This window comes from Macrobrachium rosenbergii, chromosome 42 (assembly GCF_040412425.1).
Source record: "Macrobrachium rosenbergii isolate ZJJX-2024 chromosome 42, ASM4041242v1, whole genome shotgun sequence".
In the NCBI taxonomy this organism is placed as follows: Eukaryota; Metazoa; Arthropoda; class Malacostraca; order Decapoda; family Palaemonidae; genus Macrobrachium; species Macrobrachium rosenbergii.
The window spans coordinates 54,308,335-54,334,287 of record NC_089782.1 but is presented as its reverse complement, the minus strand read 5'-3'; the positions used below and the strand labels follow the sequence as shown (position 1 = coordinate 54,334,287).

The following is a 25,953-nucleotide window of genomic DNA, read 5'->3' as shown; positions in this document are numbered from 1 at the left end:
ATATATATATGTATAATTCGTGTGAGTGGCATAGCCATTATATACAACTCGTATGCTGATGGACAATTAAAGTTCCTCGTTGGGAAAGTCGTTAGAGTTGTCGCCTAGCACTCGCTAGGCACGAGTTCGAGTCTCCGGCGGGCTAATGAAGAATTAGAGGAATTTATTTCTGGTGACAGAAATTTATTTCTCACTATAATGTGATTCGGATTCCACAATAAGCTGTAGGTCCTGTTGCTAGGTAACCAATTGGTTTTTTAGCCACGTAAAATAAGTCTAATCCTTCGGGCCAGCCCTAGGAGAGCTGTTAATCAACTCAGTGGTCTGGTTAAACTAAGATATACTTAACTTGATGGACAATTAAGATTCGCCTTTCTTGTACATATTTATTTCCAGACGTTTCGTAACTTTCGTATATAATTACACTTCAAGGGCTCTAAAATAGATAAAAACAACACATAATTAGCAGAAAACTCAAACATAAACTTTTTACACTTAAAATTATACATCTAAAAAAATTAAAATCAAGATATATTGAAATTCACAAATACTGAGCCAAGCTTCCACCACAGTTAAAGAAATTAAAAAAATAAAAAGAAGAAAATCCACCTCAAGACCAGAAAAGGGGAGTGGCTGTTGGCTGCGTGTTTAATTGGGGAACCAGTTGTTTGATCAATAAGGACTCTAAAATGGCTCATTCCTGGGTGTTGGGTCTTTGCCCGATGATTTTTGCATCTTTATTTTCAATGTATGTTTTACAGATTTTAGCGTGACCATTATATTGGAATGTTCCAGGTTTGTAAGTCTGCTGCCTGTCCGGAAACTGAACCCCCTATGACAGTCGATGCGTCTGTGTAGATCCCATATTAAGTCCCCGAGTTACACCTGGGGCAAAAATTTATATACCACACAGCAAACCTGGCATAAAATAGAGGGCGGAAACCTAAGGGACAATCGTCTAACATGCGCTCCTCCAGGGAGCACATGGAGATGTTGGAGACGGTGCTAAGTGGCAGAGCATCTCAAAACAAATATTGTCACCTCCTGGGGCAGATTTATTGCTGTTCAAGAGAACAAATTCCAACTCTTCCATATTAAATTTTCTATTATAATATATATCTTCTATGATTTCAAAATTTATTGTTATTAATTCTATACTATTTTTCCTTGTGCAGAAGTGTTCATCTTAATTATTGTCATTACCTACATTTGCCAAGTTTCCTTCCACTACATTACTTATTTCTTTCGGATCAAGTATTCTTTTCCCACCTTTTATATGGCACGTCTAGGTGTTTTAACATGGGTGCCATTTATTTTCCTGAATTTTTCCCATATTTTTTGTATGAGAGTATTATTAGAGATCTAACACATATTTCCTCCATGAAATTATTCTTCTTTGAATTACTTTTGTTTTTTATTTTGCAGATGATCTGTTGTAGAGAGGTTTTAAATGTATCAATTTCTAATAATAATACAGTCCTTTTTATTAAATTATTTCTAATGTCGATAATGTTTTATTCATTTTCTTGAATTTTTATTTACATTATCTAGTTGTCTCCCTACTGAGTGTTTTATTTTTATTTTCATTAATTCTGTTAGCTTATAAGACCACCAAGGTACTTTGTGTTTTGTTGGATGTTTTCATTTTAGTATTGCTTTATCAGCAGCATTTTTAATGAAATCAACAAGCAATTTGTTAGTTTCATTATGGTCATTTAAAAGTTCCAATGCTGGGATATTCTTAGTGTGCATTTCATATCGCTCCCAATCTGCTTTATAAATGTTATATAGTGACATGTTTTGCGGGATCATTTTGTAATAATGAAATTAATGTGTAGAACTTCCAATGACGAGAAACGGCGTAATCTTGTATAAGGTCCACAATAATATATCAATGTTAGAATGTGAGACTATAAAAATCTATAAAAAGCTTTCAAACCTTATCCTGGGTTCATCTTCAGTTGGACTGAAGATGAACCCAGGATAGGGTTCGAAAGCTTTTGATACATTTTTATAAAGTCTCACAATCTAACACTGACATATTATTGTGGACCTTATACAAAATGAAATTAATATTGGGAAATGATCACTGGTGTGTAAGTCATCAACTGTATCCAATCTAATGTCTACTATATTTGAGGTACATACAGTAGAGTTAAGTCTACTGAGGAAAATGTTCCATGTGTTTCTGAATAATACATGCTAACTTCATCATTATTTATACAGCACATGTCATTTGAGTCCATAAATTCTTCTGCTTTACTCCCTGCTCTATCTGAGTTTGAACTATTATAGTCCCCTATTGAGTGCTGAGCATTAAAATTACCTCCTATTAATGCGAGTTCCTTGGCATTGTTAAGTAATTCTTTAAGTTTGTCAATGTCGTAATTTTTATTAGTTGATTGTATAAATAATAAATTACATAATTATAGTTTTTTATTCGGATTTTAATTCCTGATATTTCCAAGTCAATAGTGTTTATAGGTATTTTATCTTAAAATACTTTTTTATGTACATATATGACTGTACCTAAATTTCCTTCTTAATCTCGTGATGTAGATACTAAGGTGTATTTACTTACTGTTGACACAGTTTTGTCGACATGTAAACATATCATAATCGTTGTACTTCTCCTAAGTGTAATCTGGTCTGCAGACCATTTACGTTCCGTTGTATATTGAAAATATTATGTTACAGCAGTCGAGTTTTACTTTCTTTTTTGTATTAACAATTTAGATTTTTTCTAATAATTTGCTCACGAAATTTATTTGTTTTTATTTATAATATATATTAAGTGTGCAATACACAAGCAACCTTTTTCATGGGTGCTTATATCACTTGTTTCTTTTTCTATATTTCATAACATTTCTTATAATGTTTGTTAAATCATCTTTCGCTATGTTTTTGTTATTATTGCACAATTCAACGAAACAGTCGTTACACACATGTGTTATCATGTATACTTCTTGTTTCATTTGTTCTTGTACCAATTACTGGAGATGGAGTTATCTCTTCTCCCTTGACATAATCATTGTTATCTACGGTATGGTCCTCTTCAACTTCTTCGATGTTTTGGACATCTTACTCCATGGGTTTTAGTATTATTTTAGGAGATAAAGGTATATTCTTAGCTTGTTTTTTTTTTCTTCATATCCTTTGTCTTTTGTTTAACCGAAGTTTCTCTAATAATGGTTTCTTCATTTTGGGTGGTGTTCTCTCCAACGGTCTCTTGTGTGGTATACTTATGTGGGATCTACACAGACGCATCGACTGTCAGGGGGGGGGGTTCAGTTTCCGAACAGGCAGCAGACTCACGAACCTGGAACATTCCAATATAAGAGCTCACGCTAAAATCTGTAAAACATACATTGAAAATAAAGATGTAAAAATCATCGGGCAAAGACCCAACACCCAGGAATGACCCATTTTCGAGTCCATATTGATCAAACAACTGGTTCCATCATTAAACACGCAGTCAACAGCCAATCCCCTTTTCTGGTCTTGAGGTGGATTTTCTTTTGTTATTTTTTAGTTTCTTTTACTCTGGTGGAAGGGTGGTCCAATACTTGTGAATTTCAATATATCTTGATTTTAATTTTTTTTTAATGTATAATTTTAAGTATAAAAAATTTATGTTTGAGTTTTCTGCTAATTATGTGTTGTTTTTATCTATTTTAGAGCCCTTGAAGTGTAATTATATACGAAAATTACGAAACATCGGGAAATAAATAAGTACAAGAAAGGCAAATCTTAACTGCCCATCAGCATACGTGTTGTACTGTATATATGTATGTATGCGTATATATACACACACACACACACACATATATATATATATATATATATATATATATATATATATATATATATATATATATATATATATATATATATATATATATATATATATATATATATATGGTAAAAATTTTCATTAAAAATTATTATTATTATATATATATATAATATATATATATATATATATATATATATATATATATATATATATATATTTAATATTATATTATACAATTTTGTCAATTAACACATCGACTTTGGCCAAACAGGAAGGTCTTAGTGCACGAGTGGGCGCATCTACGGTGGGGTGTCTTTGACGAGTACGGGACCCAAGGAACGTTTTTCCCAGCTTTCTACATCGGAGAAGATCTCCAAGTAGGTAACAGCAAGAGAGAGAGAGAGAGAGAGAGAGAGAGAGAGAGTACAGACCAATAAGTTAACCACATTACTCTGTTTACATGATTATAAGAAATAGCCCTCCTGACCCACACCATTTACCATGTCACAAAGATGATTCATCCCTACCCTTTCTGACCTAACCGAAAATACATTCCACTTAATGACCTTTCAATGTTGAATGACATTTTCAATCCTTCATGACCCTATCCCATATACACAACACCCACTTATCACATATTTCCTAATTCTCATTTACTCCTTTACTATATCTTGACCACTCCAACTCAGCATAATCTTTTGGCAAATACATTTAAGTCCCTTTTGATACAATGAAGGCTACATTCCAAACCGTTCAAGTACTTTCGTGAATACGCTTAAACCAACAATGACCCCTTCTACAGGTCCATTCAACAGGATGCACGGAGGGCCTGATGGGCTGGCTACTGCAGGAGGATGGCAATAAATGCCAGGCGGACACCACAGGGCTACCAGACTCCAAGTGTCACTTCTATCCTGCAACGCAGAAGAATGTCAACGGTTCGCTCATGAGTCTTCACTTCTTGGATTCGGTAGGATGCTTAAGGGATACCCCCACAGACAGCTCAAGTTTATTTCGACTGCTGCTGACGTCTGCTTACATATTACGAATTTAGCGGAATTTCTTACATACAAGTTCATAATACTTATTAGATACAGAATCAAAATTTCATGACACGCTTTGTCGAATGCGCACATACGGATGTTCAGCCAATGTCGAAATAAATATCTCTCTTGCAGCATTTATTCATTACCACTGAATTAAAAAACGACTATACATGATGCATGTTCACATAGACACACACCTTCACATACATTTATGCATATACGTAAGTCACCTTTCAAGTATTTGAAATACATCCACTATCTACAAGATCAGCCTACAGCGGTCACAGATTTATCCACACGCATCTAAAGAACTTACACCCACTTTCCATAACTGCACCTCTTTTGTTATCCCAGGTAACACAATTCTGCGACGATGAAGACATCCCCCACAATCCCTTTGCCCCTAATCCTCAGAATTTGAGGTGTGATGGCAAGTCCACCTGGCAAGTCATAAGCAGACATGAAGACTTCAGAGACAGGTAAGTGGGTTCGATCTCTCGGGAAAGAGGCAAACGCCCTCTTTCGGAATGGATGCACCTTAATGTCGAAGTGAAGAACACGAAATTTAATACATCAACACCCCTTTACTTTATTTTAAAGAACATAGAATACTTAATGTCAACAAACATGTGACACATAAACTTTATGAAAGCTATTTTTGTACTCTAGGTTAAGCTACTTTTTATTTCAATCTGGCACCTAAAAGCAGTTACTGCTGCTTCTCTCACTTAATTTAAGCAAATCAACTGTGAATTTCAAGTTTTTCTTCATTTTTCACCCGAATAAAAAATTATATTTTCATAATAAATTTAAGTTTCATATATACAGTACTTACCAAGTAATTACATAGCTACAGTTTCTAATTATCGCGGCAGCTTAAATTTTTAAATTCGTGGTAGCGCTTCCATTGTTTTTGTGTAGGTAACTAGCCCAGCCGACTTTCGGTGTAGAATAGGCACAATACTTCTGAAGAGCTCAATTCGTTTGTGCCCTATGTCCATGAGAGGGGGGGGGGGCTTCGACTCTGTAATCACTTGGTAAGTATATAAGAAACTTAATTTTATCGTGAAAATATCATTTTCATATAAGTAATTACACAGCTGAATCCCACATTGACAGGAGGTGGGATACATGGACATATTCCACTCAAAACATTCAGTAATGGTAATGAAATTGAAATAGAAAGGTAGCTAGATGCTTGTTGTACCCTTACCTGGTAAAAGAGCTACAGCAGGAAGATACTGCCTCTGGTTGGTGCTCATCTTATCCTGTACTGGCGTGGCGGTGTAGCCGTGGAGCGCCTCTACTAAAGTGGGAGCTGTGCAGCAAAGGAGTATTCCGATGGCTAGCAAAGCTTCAATCAGTGCCCTTGCCCTGGGAGCAGTACCTCAATCAACAAACCAGACAACGTTGTTCCTACACATAAAATAAAGCCACTCCCCATCCACTAAAGAACTGGTGGGTACTCTAAGTACACAGCACCCTCAGGCTCCCCAAGACTCAACACCCTATATCAAGGCGAGGAGACAGAGAATAGAAGGAATACCTCCTATGCTTCGTCCCCCAGCACCATGCCAGCCACCGACAACGAAGTTGAACGAACCCAGGGTACTGCAATTTCCGAACACTGTCTCCACTTCACGTAAATAATATGATGCAAACACTGATTTACACCTCCAATAGGTGGACTGAAGAATCGCGGATAATGACAAGTCGTGCTTAAAAGCCAACGAGGTGGCGACAGCTCTGATTTCGTGGGCCTTAATAAAGGGCAGGTAAAAAATCCTCCTGAATCCTCGAGTGCGACTTGGAGATAACGTCTCTTAAAAAGAATGCTAATGCATTCTTGGAAAGCAGTCGGAAAGGATTTTTTATCGAGCACCAGAGGTTGCTAGAGGGTCCTCTGATCCTCTCGGTCATATTAAAGTAATATCTCAAAACCCTTACAGGGCAAGAGCTCTCTCTTCTTCTTCTGGACCAAGAATGTCCATCAAATTCTTGATGATGAAAGAACTGGGCTAGGGCTTTTTATTATCATTAACAGTTTAACCAGACCACTGAGCTGACTATCAACTCTCATAAGGCTGGCAGAAAGAATTTGGATGAAATGCCAGGTCTAGGCCAGAGGCCTAGCACTGGAACCAAATAGGTCATTCGGTATGATGATGAATGAAAATGAAATAAAAAACTGCACAAAGGCATACGTTCTCATACTCGAACACATTCACACAAGAAATACATTTATACTCATGTTTCCATATATATTCACTAAAAAGGTACATTAAAATTCAGAATAAGTTAAGCATCATTTTGAAATATAGTTTTCTTAAAATCCATTAAACACCATTAGGATTTTCGTATTTTTATTATTTACTTATTTTTTACATTTTATTAATTAAATCACAGCTCCTCATGAACATTAAAATTGGTATTACCGAAAATGTAGATTCACACAAAGTTTCCTTCATTGATCTACTTATATAACTTGATAATCGCTGCAGGTTACATTTTGGACATTCACACAATGTATGCTTGGCTGTTATCAACACTTTGCAATCTGGGCACTTGGGAGGAGGGCCACGTGGACTGTTCATTAAGTGGCCATGTCTCAAACAAGTATGGCCTATTCAAAGACGCATCAGAATTACTTGTGCGTGTCTCTCCCTCTGATAAGATGAACTCCATTTTCCAACACTGGATTTCATCCATTTTAATTTACTATTTTCGGGTTCTTTATTCCATACATTTTGCCATTTACTTACAATGATTGTTTTTACATAGCTTATATAGTCACTAACAGGCATGTTTACATTAGTTCTTGTCATGTGGACTGCTTCTTTAGCTGCTTTATCAGCCTCTTCATTTCCTTTATTCCCTACATGGGCAGGGATCCAACATGTTTCAACATTTTTTCCATTATTATACAATTTATGGAGTGAAAACTTAATTTGTTGTACAATATTATTTTTTGGAATGTAACTTTGAATGGCTTCTATATTGCTTTTGGAGTTGCTGTAAATCACAAAATTATTACATGAGGTTTCTTTATTTTTATGGCTGATGCTATTGTACATATCTCAGCTGTAAATACTGAGGCATTATCTGGTAGAGAGAACTGAAACATTTTGTCTGGGAAACTGCAGCATATCCCACTCCATACTGTGACTTAGATCCGTTGATGTATATTACGTAATGTGGACCTTTTTGGATTATATGTTCTACTGTATGTTGTCTATGGTGTTCTGGAGTATATAAATAACTTTTTGATAAATATTTTAAGTGTGTACAAATTCCCATTTTATTCATTGTCCAAGGAGGAGGTAATTTTAATATTAAAGGTAATTGTATATTTATATTTAGCGACTCAATCAATCTTCTAGCTCTAATTGGGAAAGGAGGTGGAAGATTGCTTATAAATACATCTCTTAATCCAAATAATTTTTTGGTTGGAGAACATTTGTCTGAATTCTCAGAGCGCTCTTCATTGTTACTAGCTCTCAGAGAGAGAGAGAGAGAGAGAGAGAGAGAGAGAGAGAGAGAGAGAGAGAGAGAGAGAGAGAGAGAGAGAGAGAGAGAGAGAGTTCACCACATTCAACTTGTAAAGATGACGCTGGTGATGATATAAAGGCTCCTGAACATATTCTAAGGCCTTCATTATGAACTGGGTCTAACGTTTTCAGCGTTGCGTCTGATGCCGAGCCATATATTTCACTTCCATAGTCAATAATAGACAACACTGTTGCTTTATACAGTAAAGTAAGGGTATGTATATCAGCTCCCCAAGTAGTGTTTGATAGTTTTTTAATTAGATTTAATGCTCTTTTCCAGTCAAGTGAGTATCAAATCCTTATCCCAAAAATTTTGCTGTTTGGCTAATTGGTATACTATGGTTTCTGATTTTTAGATCTATTTCTTCACCCTTTTTCCACTTTTTATTTTATAAAACGTGATTGCTTGAGTTTTATCTTTGGAAAATTTAAAGCCTAAATAGGTCCAATCATCTGTTTTTATTATGCTTTTATTAATGATTTGTTCTGCACGTTTTATTCGAGATACTGAATAATATATGACAAAATCATCCTTATACAAGTTACTTTTAATTCCAATAGGTAGATTTTTACTAATATTTATTGCTAGAGTAAACAGAGTGCCACTAAGGACGCTTCCTTGCGGAACACCATTTTCAAATGTAAATGTACTTGACAATATATCATCAATTCTCACTTGAAAAGTGCGATTTGTCAGAAAGTTTTGGATAAACCTGGGTAAATGTCCACAGATGCTGTTTTTATTAACTTTTTTAATACTGCATATCTCCATGTAGTATCATACACCTTTTCATTGTCAAAAAAGACGGTTATAGTAATTTGTTTTCGTTCAAATCCTCTTTGTATATGGTCTTCTAAGTTAGCTATAGAATCCAACATAGATATGTTACATTGTGATCCGAATTGAGTGGGAGTCAAAATTTTATTTTCTCGAATGTGCCATGTTAGTTGCGCATTTACCATTTTCTCTAGTAGTTTGCATAAGCAACTTGTTAAAGAAATTGGTCTGTAATTGTTTACATTACTGGGATCATTTCCAGGTTTAGAGATAGGAATTATTATAGCTTTATGCCATTCATCAGGAAATAAATTTTGAAGCCATAAGCAATTATAAAATTGTAATAAGTACGACTTTGCCGAAGGTGCTAAGTGGCAGAGCATCTCAAAACAAATATTGTCACCTTCTAGGGCAGATTTGTTGCTGTTCCAACTCTTCCATATTAAATTTTCTATTATAATATAAAAATCTTCTATGGTTTAAAAATTTATTGTTATTAATTCTATACTACTTTTCTTTGTGCAGAAGTTATTGTTATTAATTCTATACTACTTTTCTTTGCGCAGAAGTACGAGTATTCATCTAAATTATTATCACTACCTGCGGAAAACTGCCCACTTGGCCTGGTAGACCCTACAAGCAGACTGACTGACATCTATACTTTGCAATCGCCTCTGCAGGCGGTCTTGAAAAGCCCTTCACTCTGACAAGTCTCCTGACAGTCTGAAGCCTGTCAGAGCAAGAGCGGATAGTCTTTGGTGGAAACAATGGAAATGCAGCTGTTTGAGAAGACTTGGTCTCTGTGACAGAAGTCTTGGAAAGTCCACTAACAGCCTGAGAAGGTCCAGGAACCACTCCTTGAGAGGCCAAAACGGAGCTACTAGGGTCACTGAAGTATTGTAGTGTGTTAAAAACTTGTTTAAAACTTCCCTGACCATGCTGAATGGCAGGAAGGCATACACATCCATGTTAGACCAGTCCTGAAGCATGGCATCCGTCACCCATGCCTGAGGGTCCGGGACTGGAGAACAAAACATTGGGAGTCAACGTTCCTCAATGTTGCAAACAGGTCTATCAACGGCTTTCCCCACAGTTTCCACAGGTCGGTGCATGCCTGTGGATTCAGCGTCCACTCCATTGGTAGAACCTGTCTACAGCGACTTAGTTCGTCCACCAGAACATTCAGCTTGCCTTGGGTGAATCGCATCACAATCTTGGTTTGATTCCTTTGTGCCAACAGAAGGAGATCCTTTGCTGCTTCACAGAGGGAGAAGGAGTGAATACCTCCCTGATTCTTGATGTAAGACAGAGCGGTGGTGTTGTCCGAGTGGACCGATACTGTCTTGTTGAAGGTCACTGCTGGAAACGATTGCGGGCCTAAATGTATCAAATTCTCTCACATTGATGGGAAGCTTCCTCTCTTCCAGGGACCAAGTCCCAGCTTCCATGTCTTCCAGAAGAGCTCCCCAACCCAGATCCAATGCGTCTGAGAATAAAGCTAGGCTAGGGCTCACAGGGAGGAGACTTCCCTTCTAAAAGTCTTTCTTCTCAGAGCACAACTGAAGGTCTTTCTTGATTTCTGGTGTGATGGGAAACATGAACGAGTCCAGAAGAGTTTTCCTGTTCCAACTGGCCTTTAAGAAGAACAGCAATACCCTCATGTGGAGTCTTCCTATAGGGACAAAATTCTCGATGGACAAGTGTTCCTAGAAGACTCATCCAACTGTTGGCTGAACAGGATGGGAGAGAGAGGAAGCTTTGAACTATGTGAAGGCATGACTCGACTCTTTTGGGGAACAGAAAAGCCTGAAAACTCTGAGAGTCGATTGTCATCCCCAAATAAAGAATCACTTGAGTTGGGATCAGTTGCGACTTTTGGAGGTTGACTAGTAAGCCCAGATCCCGGGAGAGAAGGGTCTCCTGTAGGTCCTCTGTGCACTTTAATTGAAGGGGGAGCATAGAAATCAATCGTCTAAATACAGGCAGACATTGATGCCTATGATGTGGAGCCACTTGGCTTGAAGGGCGAGAACACGAGTGAAAACTTGAGGAGCTGTAGAGAAGTCGAAGCACAGAGCATGAAACTGAAAGACTTTGCCCTGGAACGCAAACCTCAGGTACCTCCTGGAGTCCAGACGTTTTGAGACATGGAAGTAGGCATCCCGCATATCAATGGATACCATCCAATCACCCTGATGAGTGGAAGACAGGACTGATTGGTTTGTTTCCTTTCTGAATTTTGCTTTCTGAACAAAGAAATTCAAGGCACTGACATAAAGGGCAGGTCTCCAGGCCCCTGATGATTTAGGGGCCACAAACAAAGGTTGTAAAAACCTCCTGTGCTCATGTCCTCGACCACCTCTACAGCTTCCTTTTTGAGAAGGGAAGAGACCTCTTCCGACAGGGCCGAAAACCTCTCTGAGCCTATGGAGTAGGCTGTCAATGCAATGGGTGTCGACATGAAGGGAGGTTTCTCCTTGAACGAATGGAGTAGCCCTCTCTTAGAACCTTCAAAACCCAAGGTTCTACACCTCTGACTTCCCATTTCCTCCAAAAAATGGAGAAGTCTGGCTCCCACTGGTACACAAAGGACTGGATCCTCACTTGTGCGAGGAAGGTTTAGTGAGGGTTTTCTTGACTGGCCTGACTGACATAAGTTCGAGCGAGGGCGAGACTTGAATCTTGCTCTACTGCCCCAAAAAGGGCTGTTGTTGAAGAGGGAAAACTGTCCTAGTGCCAAACGAGACTCGACTCCTCGGGACGTTTGGTTGACTGAGCCAGGAGATCTTGAGTGGATTTTTTCTGGAGATCTGAGGCTATCCCCTCCACTGTAGCCCGAGGAAAAAGATGAAATCGATCCAGAGGTGAGAAGAGAAGAGCAGATCTCTGGGTGGAAGTTACCCCTTTGGTGGTGAAGGAACACCACAGTTCCCTCTTCTTCAACACTCCCAAGGAAAACAAAGCAGCCACTTCCATGGAGCCATCCCTAATGGCTTTGTCCACACAAGAGAGGACATTCAGCCAGTCAGAAGGCAAGTCCCCTGCAAGAAAATCACAATCTTCAATCTTCTTTGCAAGGGCTCCTACGGTCCAATCCAAAAAGCTGGACACCTCAAAGATCTTGAAAATATTTCGCACAAGACTGTCAAGCTCCATCGACATGAACATAATCTTGGCAGAAACGAAAGCCGATCTGCGAGCAGAGTCAATCAGGCTGGAGAAGTTCCCCTGGGAGGAGACAGCGACTCCCAAAGAAGGAACTTCTCCTGTGGCGTATGAAAGGACCTCCTACGAAAAAGGTGAGAGGGTGGGGAACAGAAGACAGCCTTGCTAAGCTCTCCCTTCTCCTGAGAGCCACCCTTCTATCTCAGACATGGCTTTCCTTGACAATGAGGAAAGGACCATCTTGGGAAGCCTGGAAGACTCAAAAGGCTGGTTCCTCATCATAAAAGCCAATGCAGGAGAAATCGGGGTGCTGGTGCAAAAATGTTGGAAAACTGACCAGAAAATACTTCAGGAGAGCTTCGTAGGCAGTGGGAGAGCATTCCTGTTTGATAGCTTCATCGTCGGATGAAACCGAAGAGACAGCCAAGTCCAACGGTTTCTGTGTCACAGCAGAAGATTTCTGCAAAAGGCCCAATATGCTACTAAGCTGGTGCTGAATGGGCTCCAACAAAGGATCATGTACCCTGGGTGTGGTCGAAGCCAATGTAGCAATCTGAAGAGAAGGGGACTGTCACCCAGAGTGTGGCACTGGGTGCCTGACAGCTGGCACCAAGCAGACAGGAGATGGTGCCCAGCTCCTGGAAACTGGCGCTGGGAGCTCGGAGACTGCTGGGCGCTTAGATGATAAGAGCTTACGAGAGCTGAAAGAACACTTTAGCACCAACTACTAGCACTCTGCAACAGGAAGCTTTGGGGACAAGAGCTCAGGACTGTCCAAGAAGCTACAAGAAGGTTGAGGAGTACGTTCCTCTTCCCTGCGCTGCTTACAGGGGAGCGGAGAAGCTTGGACAGCAGCTGAAACATGCCTCTTCAACGGCTAAGAAACATCCAAATAGTGCCACTGGAGTCCGAATCACTAGTGGACAATGCATTCACATCCTTATGGATGCCTTTTCTATGGCTGTCTGCCGAGATCTGGGACTGGACAACAGGCTTGAATGAGGGGCAACTACCCATGGGCAAACCCCACTGACCTCCCAAGGACTTCCAGTATGCCTCCTCCCAGGTTTAGGGGAGTTTGATATGGACCTTTGTCTAGGAGCGTCGGTGGGACAAGTAGTCACCTCCTCCATTGACACTACACTTGCACCTTCATCACTAACACTCACTTTGTCCATAAGGAACTTAAGAGATGCCCCTAACTGGGCCACAGTAGTCACAATGAAACCGAATTTCTGGTCAAAATGGGCTTTGAGACTGGCAATGGCATTGGGTTTGGAAGCATGGGAGCCAGGTAATGGAGTAGATAGGAAAGTCGGAGGACTGGTTATGGGAAAAAAGGCAGTTACAGGTGAAGACAAAACAGGTACACCCGATTTAGAAGATACTTGGCCAGCTAAATTTCTAGCTTCGGGTCTAGCAGCCGCCTTCCTCTTCCTGTGTCTCCCAAGTTTGTCAAGATTTGTCTTTAAAACTTTCCATTTCCCCTGATCCCAGTCCCTACATTCATCACAAGTCAAATCAATTGTGCAATTCTGTCATCTGCAATTAATACAAATGTTGAGAATCGTAAGAGGCTTTTGTCAGTCTAGTTTTGCGTCATTTAGTAGAAAACCAAATACTAGAAGTACCAGAGTCAGACATGGTCCTTGAAAAAATGTCTAAATCAGAGAAATATCAGGTTTAAATAACCCTAAGCTAACTATAATTAGTGCAAGGGCTACCAAAATAAAGAATACGTCACCAAACTGGCAATCAGACACAACCATCTGGTTACAAAAAAGTCAAAATCAAGCTGCTCCAACCACTGAAGATTCGTCGCTGATGGGCAGAAACGAATTGGGATCTTCAGCTGTGTTGTATCTATTCTTCCCTGAAAGTAGGCGGGGCTAGTTACCTACACTAAAACAATGGAAGCGCTACCGAAAATTTCAAAATTTAAGCTGCCGCGTTAATTAGAAACTAGAGCTACAGTATGTAATTACTTGATAAGTTACTTATATGAAAATATTTTTTCACTCTAACTTTCAAAGCCAGCTATAACATTACACTTCCAACAAAGAAACTCCCAGAACAAGTAACCAAATCTCTGAAAGTTAACAATATCTGCAAATAACAGAGCAACTCTTTTTACAGCAATCCCCCGAGGAGCAAGCGTTCGATCCCAGATCTGAACCCCAAATTTCAGGTCATCCAAGAACAGCCAAAGCAGAAGCCCAGATTCATACTTTTGCTTGACCTCTCTGGATCTATGGAGATGTACATGACTATCTTCTATCAGGAGGTTGTGAGGTTAGTTTCTGTTTTTCCCTCCTTTTCCTTTGGAGACTGAGGCTATATTCATTTGTGGATGTATGCATATATGTACGTATTTATGTACAGTACAGTATATATATATATATATATATATATATATATATATATATATATATATATATATATATATATATATATATATATATATATATATATATATATATATATATATATATATATATATATATATATATATATATATATATTTTGTGTATATACATATATTATATATATATATATATATATATATATATATATATATATATATATATATATATATATATATATATATATATATATATATATATATATATATACACACATACATAAAATAAATGTCATGCAATCAGTGTTTTATATTTAAATAATCAGAAATTCTAATTAGATTTTAAATATAGTAATGCTAAAACACTTGTGATCACTTTTCTATGTTGAAATTTAAAACAAATGTGGGTACATGTAATAGCTCTAGTCATGAAAATATTGGGCACAATACTGAAGGAGAACTGTGATACTCACAACAATGTAACGCTTGGTATAACCAGTAATATTTTTGCCCACCAAGCACCTCTGTTTACCTGAGTACCTGTACAGTAATTAATTATTTACTGGATGGTTAGATAGCTGTAGTGGTGAGAAAAAACTCCTACTGCAAAACGAAAGGCTAATCCATTCATGCCTCTGCCCACTTAAGCAATGACTTTAGTCCTTGGTGGTTGACCCAACAATAAGAGGGTGGCCATGGAGCCAAAAACATTATCCCAAAAGAACTGCAGTATAAGAAACTTATACCATCAGCCAATAAAGTATAGTGTGTATACATACACTTTAAGCAAATGCATGCACATCCAATAAAAAATTTTTGAACACACATGATTTACATTTCCCTTTGTATCAGGTTCGTCAGAGACTTAATTCCAACAGGCAGCCAAATAGCTGTCGTGTCTTTTGCAAATGTCTCTCGCATAGATGTCGACTTCACCGAAGTGACCAACAGCAACAGAGAGGACATCGTGCAGAGACTTCCAAAGACTTATACTGAAGGAGGGTATACAGCCATAGGAGCGGCCATGATAACAGTCCTTGAGGTCTGTTTTAAATTAATTATTCTTCTTTTCTTCTCATCTTTCAGCTGAAATAATATTTATCACAGACATAAGAAAAGGTTCTTTTGACTTTTAGAGTAGTTGATGGCTGGCCAGTGGTTGGTCACGGTAGGACAGCACTAGTTGCCCACCAAACGTACAGTACATATATGGATTTTCCAAGTGAAGTAATATGCAAAAATTAAATATCTCTTTGTATATGGATTTTCCAAGTGAACATCATGCAAAAATTAAATATCTCTTTATCAATTCATTATATATTGTGTGATACATCTGGTTTTGTTCATGGAAAACTTACAAATGTTGACCTTTCCCAAAGAGTGCCCATAAGAGCTAACCCAACCTATACAGTTTACCTTGCCAAGATATACCTAACACTATCTTTGTCTTTCCAGCTAGTTGAACGCTCAGGCATCACCAGTGAGGGCCTCATGGTTGTTCTCATCACAGATGGAGAAGAGACTATTCCTCCTTTGGTGAGCAAGGTCCTTCCAGACATAAAAAAACATGGCATTGTCATCAACACCGTCTCTTTAGGTCCAAATGCCACCAACAACTTGGAACTGTGGGTAGGTACACTATACCTCTGGTAGCAGTGAGACAGTTTATAGTACTTCTAACATGTCCTACATTGATACTTTCTTCATCAAAAACTTACTACAGTATTACTATTATTACTGGCTATTTTAGGCCTCTGAAACAGGAGGTAGAAGCTACTACCATAGGACAGGCTATTTAAGTTCTGCCTCTACGCTGGATGCTCTTCTTCTCGACTCAATAAGCAAGTATACAGAGTCCAGCGATGAACTCCTTCAGGTAAGCAACAGCTATCAACATCCTAAACAAGTTGACAACAGACATCAGTAAAAATGCCCCTAAAATCCCAAATCCATCTGCATGAAATCTGAAACTGAGTTGACCTACATGACAGTTATATTCCATTTATTTCTGGTCCTTTTCATCCATTTCCGGTCACCTTACATGTTGAGACCAATGTGGCAAGCAACACATACACTTATCTTGTCGTGGCCCTAATTCCTTTTAATATTTTAATCCCAATGAAATTTTATAACTGTCAGTACAACCACACTGATCTTAATATTCAATGTACTTAAAAGGTTTACCGAGATGTTGTGAGAGTTAAAGCAGGAGAGTCCAACTTTAAAGAAGGAGAAGTTACCCTCGACTCGAGTGTGGGTCACCTAACAAAGTTTTCCTTCACGGAGAATATTCCACTGTATAACTCGTAAGTTTTTCCCTAAATAAATATTGTGTAGCATAACAAATACCAAGTAATATCCATCTTGATTTCTGGGCATACAGTATAAAAAAAATGTTAACTATTCCTTGTAACTGTCGCTGTAATGCTCCTTCAAATCTGAAAATATATTTCCTGCAGTAAGTGTTTGCAATTTGGCATGTAAATGTATGGAACAACTATGGTAGAGTGCTAACAGGTTACACCATGTCATATACATACTATATCTCTCAGAAGTTTCCTTGTTAAACAAATATTACTGTACAGTAATCTACCTTTCTCTGCTTGGGACACTGAATCTTGGCATACGTTAAAAGCTATGCTCTAAATTTTGGCAAGTTAGTAATCAGGCTACACTTATCATTTTAACTGCATAGGTCACAAGGCATGATCAAATTCTCTACTAACTACCAACGTATAATGTGCAATGAATAAGCATAGACTATGCACCAAATGGGAACCAACCATAATATATATATACAGTATGTTCATTTTAAGAAATGAGCACATACTGTACATAACTGTATGGAAATTCAGGTAAAACTGTACACCGTATGGAAATTTATGTATGCTGTACTTGTATGTCCAACATAACCTCTATTGTACTATTCTAATGTCCTTCTCAGTTTGTCAACTGTGACTCCTGCTAGATTTATTCAACACCTGAAATGGAAAACCTATAGACAAGTAACAAAGGAAGACCTGGTAGGACTACAAAAATAATAGTTCTCAGGCTCTGTTTGCTTCATACTTTTGTGGTGTGTAACATTTAAATAAAAATGAATTCTCCATCAATTACTTTGATCCATGAAGGTTTAGGTTCAACTTTTCACGGGAGCTAAGTGGCTCTATATTAAATCACAAGTGTACATGGGACAGCACATTATAAAGATGATGAATCATGAACAACAAGTACTCCCTCCCTACTCTCCTGTGCAGTAAAATTTGACCAACACTAGCTCCTTAACACTCATCAACAATGTGTCCAACCCCTTATTAAATTTCATACTGCACATTCTCATGCTTCCATGAAATTATGGCCCTTCCATTCCAATACCTTTCATACCATATATCCAACCCTTTCTGGGTCTTCCTCTCTTTCCTTCCAACACTTCTGAATTATACACTTTATCTACTCATAGACCTAAATTTTTTTTTACGACTAAGCCACCTCAAAGCAATTTGATATAGCACATCTTTCACTTACACTAGCTTTTTTTACCACCTCATTGATATTGCTCCATGCGTTTTCCATCTTAGAGATTAAATGAGTCCATAGTTATCACCCTTTCAATTCTTCTCATGCCAAACAAACTATGCAAATGGTCTTTCTAGAAAGCTCCAACCAGATTTAATTGATCCAACATCTAACACTGATGTATTGAAATTTTCAGATTTTCCATCGCAGTAACCCTTATATCTCCTGATGGTGAGATATATAAAAATACTAGTGGACCACTTATATACAGTGAAGATCCATACACAAGAACTATAACTTTCTCCTTAACCGAGGCTAAGGTATGGTATGTCAAAAGAATTAAAACCCTTCCTAGTATCATTAAAATACAAATTTTCATAATAAAATTTATTATTTGGATACTTACCTACTGTTAAAGATAGCTTATATCTCTGTGACAATAGGTGAATTGGCATTAAAATATAAGAAAAAGATCGAATGGCTCACCCCAGATGACTTTCTAGTGCTGTACACTTGTTCTCCACCAGGTGTTTTGAATGTTTTAGCTCTTGTCAAAATTCTCCTTGACAGACCACCAAGTAGTGGGGAGGTTGGGTGGGGACTATTTTAACAGCAGATAAGTATTCAAATAAATAATTCTATTTTGAAAATTTACATTTGGGATGAATCTTACCTACTATTAAAGACAGCTGATACCTATACTGAGAAGAGGATGGTGGGTAGTGCAGCTAGACAAAATCTGGTAAGCTAATCGAACTATAGGTTTCTTGCATGAAATCCCGAACATTCTTACTTGATCTGGAATCCTTTTCAGATCTCACTGTCACCAGAAGTTGAATTTCATTCAGGGAACAAGGTGCTCATATGTAGGCAGCATAGACTAGTCTTGCAGAGGAAACAACTTCAATTCAGCCAAAATGAAACAAGCAGCATGAAGGGACCCCTATGCCTGAGTCCCAAAGCCCCAAAAACAACAGTCAACTAAAATTAAATACCATTAAGATATAAAGTACACTCCTGTACAATCTATATGTACATTCAAGCTCTTCAAAATATCAAAACCCAGGATTTAAAACAAAGAGCCTAAAAGATTGCTCTTTCTTCAGTTCAGGAAATGACTTTACCTGCTACTAGTCGCAGGCTAAGGGCTTTACCATTTTTGGACACGATTCTGCATACTGTACTGTACTTTAAGTAGTGAACCGGAAAAGCCAAACTGCAATTGTCATAAAACTAAATAGAGTCACAGTTGCTATTAAATTATAAACGTTTACCTTCAAAAAAGGTAGACTAGTTTTATGGAACTAGTTTCTCATGAACTAGCCTAATAAATTATGTCACATAGAACACTGTGTTCTATGACAAAGATGTTCTATGTTTTCTAAAACCACTAAACATAAGATTAACTTTGCCTTTTCCAAGCTTAACCTATCTAAATAAATTTTAATTGCCCTAACAAGGCAGAAGTGTTCCCTCTGAGATTAAATCTGGAATTCTTACAGTTCTCAGAAAAACTTAGCCTAAACATCATTCTCAACTCTAAGGGCAAAAAGATAAAACAGCATTCCCTTTACAACAGCCTTAAGGAGAGTTCTTGCAATAAACATGACATTTTTATAATAAAAAATGACATTTTTATTCTAAAATAATGTTTAACACATACTTACCTGTTAGTTACATATAGCTTTAGTCTTTGACGTCACGGCAAAATTTCAAAACGCGCGGCAGCGCCAGTCCGAATATCGGGTGATCGCCCTTACCTGCCCTCTGTCGGGTACTAGGAACTATTCCAACATGCTTCAGAATAATTTGCCTACCTGTCCCCGTGGGGAGGAGGGTGGGCTTTCGTATATGTAACTAACAGGTAAGTATGTGTTAAACATTATTTTAGAATAAAAATGTCATTTTAACACATACAACTTACCTGTTAGTTACATATAGCTGATTGACACCTTTAGGAGGTGGGGCAATGACAGCTAAAAGAGTTGTTGGAAACATTAAGGTTATTAATGTAGAAAATTTCTTAGTTCCTCACCTGCTAAGGTAGCTGATTCCACAGTTACTGCCTCAGTAACCTGCTATCCTTAGAGCAACCGCGGGGTATAATGACCTGGTCGCAGATTGCTTAAGCTGGGTATCAGTCACCTAGGACATGGCCATGACAATACCACAAGTATGCCCCTGCTCAGGCGCAGCACAAACATCATGAATTACAAAAGGGGTCACCCAACACCAAAGAAAAAGCATAACCATAAAAACCAAAACCAACTGTGGGGTAAAACTAACCAACACTTACCCTCACAGACAACCGTAAAAACCTTCACACTCCAAAAAACAAGTAAGTAAAGGTAGGTTAATCCTCCTTTACCCTTTACCCATTACCGTGCCAGATACAACAAAGGGCCCTAACGTGCTGCACTCATCAAACACTGTCTGCACTTTGCGAGAGATAATGCAAAGCAAATACAGACTTACATCTCCAGTAGGTTGCTTGCACAATATCTTGAAGGGAGAGGTTCCTTTTATAAGCGAGAGAAGTAGAGATAGCCCTCACTTCGTGAGCCTTCACTTTACACATTTTCAAATCATTCTCTGAAATATTGGAGTGAGCTTCAGAAATCAGATCTCTAATAAAAAGGACATGGCATTCTTGGACATTGGTCTAAGAGGGTTCCTGACCGAACACCATAAGGAATCTGAAGGACCCCTAATATCTTTAGTCCTTCGCAAATAATATTTCAAGGCTCTGACTGGGCAGAGGAACCTCTCCTGCTCCTTACCTACCAATTCCGACAGACTCGAATCTCAAAAGAGCGAGGCCACGGGTGCGAAGGGGTCTCGTTCTTGGCCATAAAAACAGTTTGAAAGAACAAATTGCTTTTGAAGCAGAGAATCCTACTCTCTTATCCAAGGCGTGGATCTCACTGATTCTCTTAGCTGTAGCTAACAAAACTAAAAAGAGGGTTTTCCTCGTAAGATCTCTTAAAGAAGCAGAATCCATAGGTTCAAATTTCTCAGACATAAGCCACTTCAGGACTACATCAAGATTCCACGAAACAACTTTAGCATCTGACCTCTTAGAGGTACTGAAGGATTTAATAAGGTCCGTTATATCTTGGTTATTAGAGATATCCAAACCTCTGTGACGAAAAACAGTAGCCAGCATGCTACGATAACCTTTAAGTGTGGATACAGAAAGGTTCTTATTCCCGAGGAACAAAAGAAAATCCGCAATCTGCGTCACCGAGGTTCTGGAAGAGGAAATGTCATGATCTTTGCACCATGAACGAAACATATTCCACTTGGACTCATAGACCTTGATCGAAGATGATCTTCTGGCTCTAGCGATGGATTGAGCCGCTTTCTTGAAAATCCTTTGCTTCTGAGTAGACGTTCGATAGTCTGAACGCAGTTAGCCGCAGACTTGACAGGTTTTCGTGAAATCTCCTGAAGTGGGGCTGTCTGAGTAAATCTACTCTGTTTGGAAGGCTCCTCGGGAAGTCGATCAAGAGATCCATGAGAACTGGGAACCAATCCCTGGAAGGCCAGAAGGGGGCTATCAACGTCATCCTGGTGTTGGAGTGGTGCTGAAATTTCCTCAACACCGCACCTAACATCTTGAACGGCGGGAAGGCGTAAAGGTCCAGACCCGACCAATTCAGTAGCATTGCGTCCGTCTGGAAGGCTGCTTGGTCCGGGACAGGAGAGCAGAAGATTGGGAGCCTGTTCGACTTGTTCGTCGCGAACAGGTCTACCAGAGGTTGACCCCAAAGTCTCCACAGCGACTTGCACACTTCTTCGTGCAAAATCCACTCTGTGGACAGAACCTGGTGCTTCCTGCTCAAGGAGTCCGCTCTCACGTTGAGGGCTCCCTGAATGAATCTCGTTAGGAGCAGAATCTTGTGCTTCTCTGCCCACAAAAGGAGGTCTCTTGCTACCTCGCTGAGGGAGTAAGAATGAGTGCCCCCCTGTTTTATGTAAGACAACGCTGTGGTGCTGTCTGAATGAACCAGAACTGTTTGTCCCTGTACGAATGGTAGGAAGTGTACGAGACTCAGGTGGATTGCTTTCAACTCCTTCTTGTTGATGTGCCATTCTTTTTCTGTCGCATTCCACAAACCTGAAATTTCTTTTACCCCCAACGTCGCTCCCCATCCTACTTCTGACGAGTCTGCAAACAGTTCGTGGTTCGGGTTCGACGGAAAAAGAGAGAGACCTTTCTCTAATTTTCTTCGATCTAACCACCACCTTAGATCCTCCTTGATACGGTCCGAGATTGGAAAGGAGAAGGAGTCTGGAAGCGTTTTCCTGTTCCATTGCTCCCTGAGGTAGAATTGAAGGGGCCTCATGTGAAGTCTCCCCAGGGAGACAAACTTTTCTATTGACGCCAGAGTTCCCAGGAGGCTCATCCAAGCCTTTGCGGAACAGGTATCCATATCCAGAAAGTTCTGGACTTTTGCGAGACAGTCCGAGATTCTTTGATCTGACGGAAAAGCCAGAAAAGGAACTGTTTCCAGTCTCACTCCTAAATAGATCCTGGATTGTGAGGGAGATAGGTGAGACTTCTTCCAATTGATTAGAAGTCCTAGCTTCTGTGTCAAGTCGAGAGTTACTTTCAAATCCTCCAAGCACTGAGACTGAGACTGGGAACGAAGGAGCCAATCGTCTAGATAGAGAGAGATCTTTATTCCTCTGAGATGAAGAGCTTTGGCAACAGTGGACATAACTCTTGTGAATACTTGAGGGCTGTGGACAGACCGAAGCACAGAGTCCTGAACTGATAAGTCTTCTCCTGGAAAACGGCGAAGAAACTTCCTGGACGCGGGATGGATCGGAATGTGAAAGTAAGCGTCCTGCAGATCTATTGAGACCATCCAATCCCCGGAAGAAGAGAATTGAGGACGGATTGCGTCGTCTCCATCGAGAAACTGGTTTCTCCACGAAAAGGTTGAGAGAACTCACGTCCAGGACTGGTCCAGCCGCCTGAGGCCTTTGGAACAAGAAAAAGGCGGTTGTAAAAGCCTGGAGAGTTGACTTCTTCCACGATCTCTATCGCTCCTTTTTTAAAAGCATGGAGTCTACTTCCGCACTCAGAACCGAGCATTTTTCTAAGTTGCTGGAATATGCTGTCAAAGCTAAAGGTTCTGTTGCAAGAGGGGGCCTCTTGAGGAAGGGATAGAATATCCTTCCTTTAGCACGGACGTGGTCCACTGGTCCGCTCCGATCTCCTCCCAAATTTGCCAGAACTGCTGAAGTCTGGCTCCTACTAGTGCATGGAGGACATGCAGATCACTTTTTAATTGAGGGTTTGATAGCCTTGGAGACAAATCTTGCTTTGCCCCGAAACGAGATCCTGTACGGGTGAGGGCCTGCCACGAAAAGGGCCTATCTTGATTAACTAGAGGACGAGTTTGCGCTGGCAGAGAAGGTTGAGGAGCTTTTGGTTTACGAGTGGATTGCGCCAAAAGGTCCTGTGTGGACTTCTGAGTAAGGGATTTCGACACTTCGGCCACAAGTTCTTGAGGGAAAAGGTACTTCTTATCCAGAGGTGCGAAAAGAAGAGCCGATCTTTGAGTCCTAGAAACTCCACGAGCGACAAAAGAGCACCAAAGTTGTCGCTTCTTAAGAACTCCTAACGTGAAGATGGAGGCTAACTCAGACGCACCGTCACGAATCCCTTTATCTAAGCAGGACATAACAGAAGAGAAATCATTGAAATGCGCTTCGGAAAGACCAAAAGACTTTACCTTCCTACCCAAAGCGCCAATAGTCCAGTCCATAAAACTGATGACTTCCAAAACTCGGAAAACGTTCTTCAAAAGGTGGTCCAACTCTGAAGGAGAGAAGAAAATCCGAGCCGAGTTCATCGCAGAACGACGAGTAGAATCAACGAGACTGGAGAAGTCTCCCTGAGAGGAGGCAGAAGCTCCCAGAGAGAAAACTTCCCCAGTGTCGTAGCAAGCCTTCGTCTTAGTAGAAAGCTTGGAAGGAGGGAAGCAGAAAGTGGTTTTCCCCTGATCACGTTTGTCTTCCAACCAGGAGTTCATTTTCTTTAATGCCTTCTTGGCTGAAATAGAAAGCACTAACTTCATAAAGGAAGAGGTAGGAGGCTTTGAGTCTCTTGCGTACTGAGAGAGAGGGGAAGCCGGAGCCGCAGGTGCAAAATCCTCAGGAAAATTATCAATAAAGAAGCGAAGAAGCTTCTTATAATCCGAGCGAGAGGAGTCTGGTTCGTCTACAGGAAACTCTTCCACAACTTCTTCCTCAGACGAAATAGGAGAAAAACCTTCCGCTTGCACATACACATCTTGTGAAGGAGGAGTAGGAGCCTGAATAAGAGCTTGAGGAGGAGCCTGAGCCTGAGTAGGCGCCACAAGAGGAGCCTGAACTGGCGCCACAAGAGGAGCCTGAACTGGCGCCACAAGAGGAGCCTGAACTGGCGCCACAAAAGGAGCCTGGGATGGCGCCTCACCTGGCGCTACCTGAGGCGCTTTGAGCCTGAGAGAGCGCTAAATCTTGAGGGGAGCGCCTGAGCCTGACTAGGCGTACGAGCCTGATCCTGAGCCTGAACCAAAGGAGGATCAAGAGACACAGATCGAGGAGGAGCTTTCGTACTGGGGCGCTCCGAGAGCTCGAGACGAAGGAGGAGGCATCAAATACACTTCAGAAGGCTTTGCTGGAGAAGAACCAGGCCTTCGAGCCCGCCAAGAATGCTTCCAATTTTCTTGTGCATCGCTCGAAGAAAGTCATGAGTAGACGAGGATCCAACTGGGGAACGATGATCAGTACAGCCAGGATCGTGATGAGGAAGAGGCGCAGAAGCCACAATAGGCTTACGTGAAACCAAAGGAGAAACACCGGGAACGCTGGGCAATACCGAATGGGAAGTCTTATACCTCTTGCGCACATGAGCCTTGCGCCTGGGAGAAGACTCTTCTGACGACGAAAATCTCTCCGGACTCTCCCAAAAACTACAGGAAGGCTGTGATAAGCGAAATGGCTTCTTCTTCTGAACCGCTGAAGGCGAAAGATTCCTGGACCTCTTCAATGGTCTAGACTCGTCGGAAATCTCCAGCCTCTGCGAGGTGTAATCACTGGAGCTTGAAGAAAGACACTTCCTTGAGTCGCCTTTCCATGCGCTCTGAAACAGCCTGGGAAACAACAGGACTGTTCGAGGGGGCGGCTGCTCGTGAGCAGACCCCACTCGCCTCCCTTGGACTTTCAGCATGTCTTCTCCCAGGAGCAGGGGAGCTTGACAGAGGCTTAGGTCTAGGAGAACGAGTAGGCCGAGCAACCACCTCCTCCACCACACTAACACTTTGCACTGCACTTAAATTATTCACAATATCTTGGAAAGAATCCCACGCTCATGAAGGGATTTCACGTTAATGCCAATATCCTCCATGGCGCCCACAATAAGGTTAAATCTGGCGTCCATCTGGACTTGATACTCAGACACGGTAACGGGTTCAGGGATATCAGAGTCAGGAATAGGAATATTAGTAGCCACGGGGATATTAATAGAAGTTTCCTGCATAGCTAATGGAGATTCCCGGTTTCTGAGAGAGAGAGAAGAAGAACTTCTAGCTAAAGCTTTCCTGGCTCTATCTTTCTCAAGCTTCTTTACATACTTAGATAGAGCCTTCCAATCTTTTTCAGTCATACTGACACATTCATCACACTTCCTCTCATATGAACATTCCTGACCTCTACAAGCCACACAAATTGAATGAGGATCAAGA

General features: G+C 40.1%; 2 protein-coding genes across 5 annotated transcripts in view; one reads left to right on the top strand and one right to left on the bottom strand.

The window, feature by feature from the left end:
* LOC136828432 (calcium-activated chloride channel regulator 1-like) overlaps window positions 1-25,953 on the top strand; it is a 114,008-nt gene that overhangs the window by 7,243 nt on the left and 80,812 nt on the right. For 3 of the 4 annotated variants that reach the window (XM_067086482.1, XM_067086481.1, XM_067086483.1), the window contains 8 exons: window positions 4,599-4,766; window positions 5,197-5,321; window positions 14,470-14,625; window positions 15,548-15,737; window positions 16,151-16,324; window positions 16,446-16,571; window positions 16,874-17,001; window positions 18,408-18,531. In XM_067086482.1, coding sequence (XP_066942583.1) covers window positions 4,599-4,766; window positions 5,197-5,321; window positions 14,470-14,625; window positions 15,548-15,737; window positions 16,151-16,324; window positions 16,446-16,571; window positions 16,874-17,001; window positions 18,408-18,531 — 1,191 coding nt within the window. Of the gene's footprint in view, window positions 1-4,071; window positions 4,174-4,598; window positions 4,767-5,196; window positions 5,322-14,469; window positions 14,626-15,547; window positions 15,738-16,150; window positions 16,325-16,445; window positions 16,572-16,873; window positions 17,002-18,407; window positions 18,532-25,953 lie in introns of all 4 variants that reach the window. The other variant, XM_067086484.1, reaches the window with a different exon arrangement.
* The window catches only part of LOC136828434 (uncharacterized), a 284,088-nt gene that overhangs the window by 195,880 nt on the left and 62,255 nt on the right, over window positions 1-25,953 (bottom strand). The window lies entirely within an intron of this gene.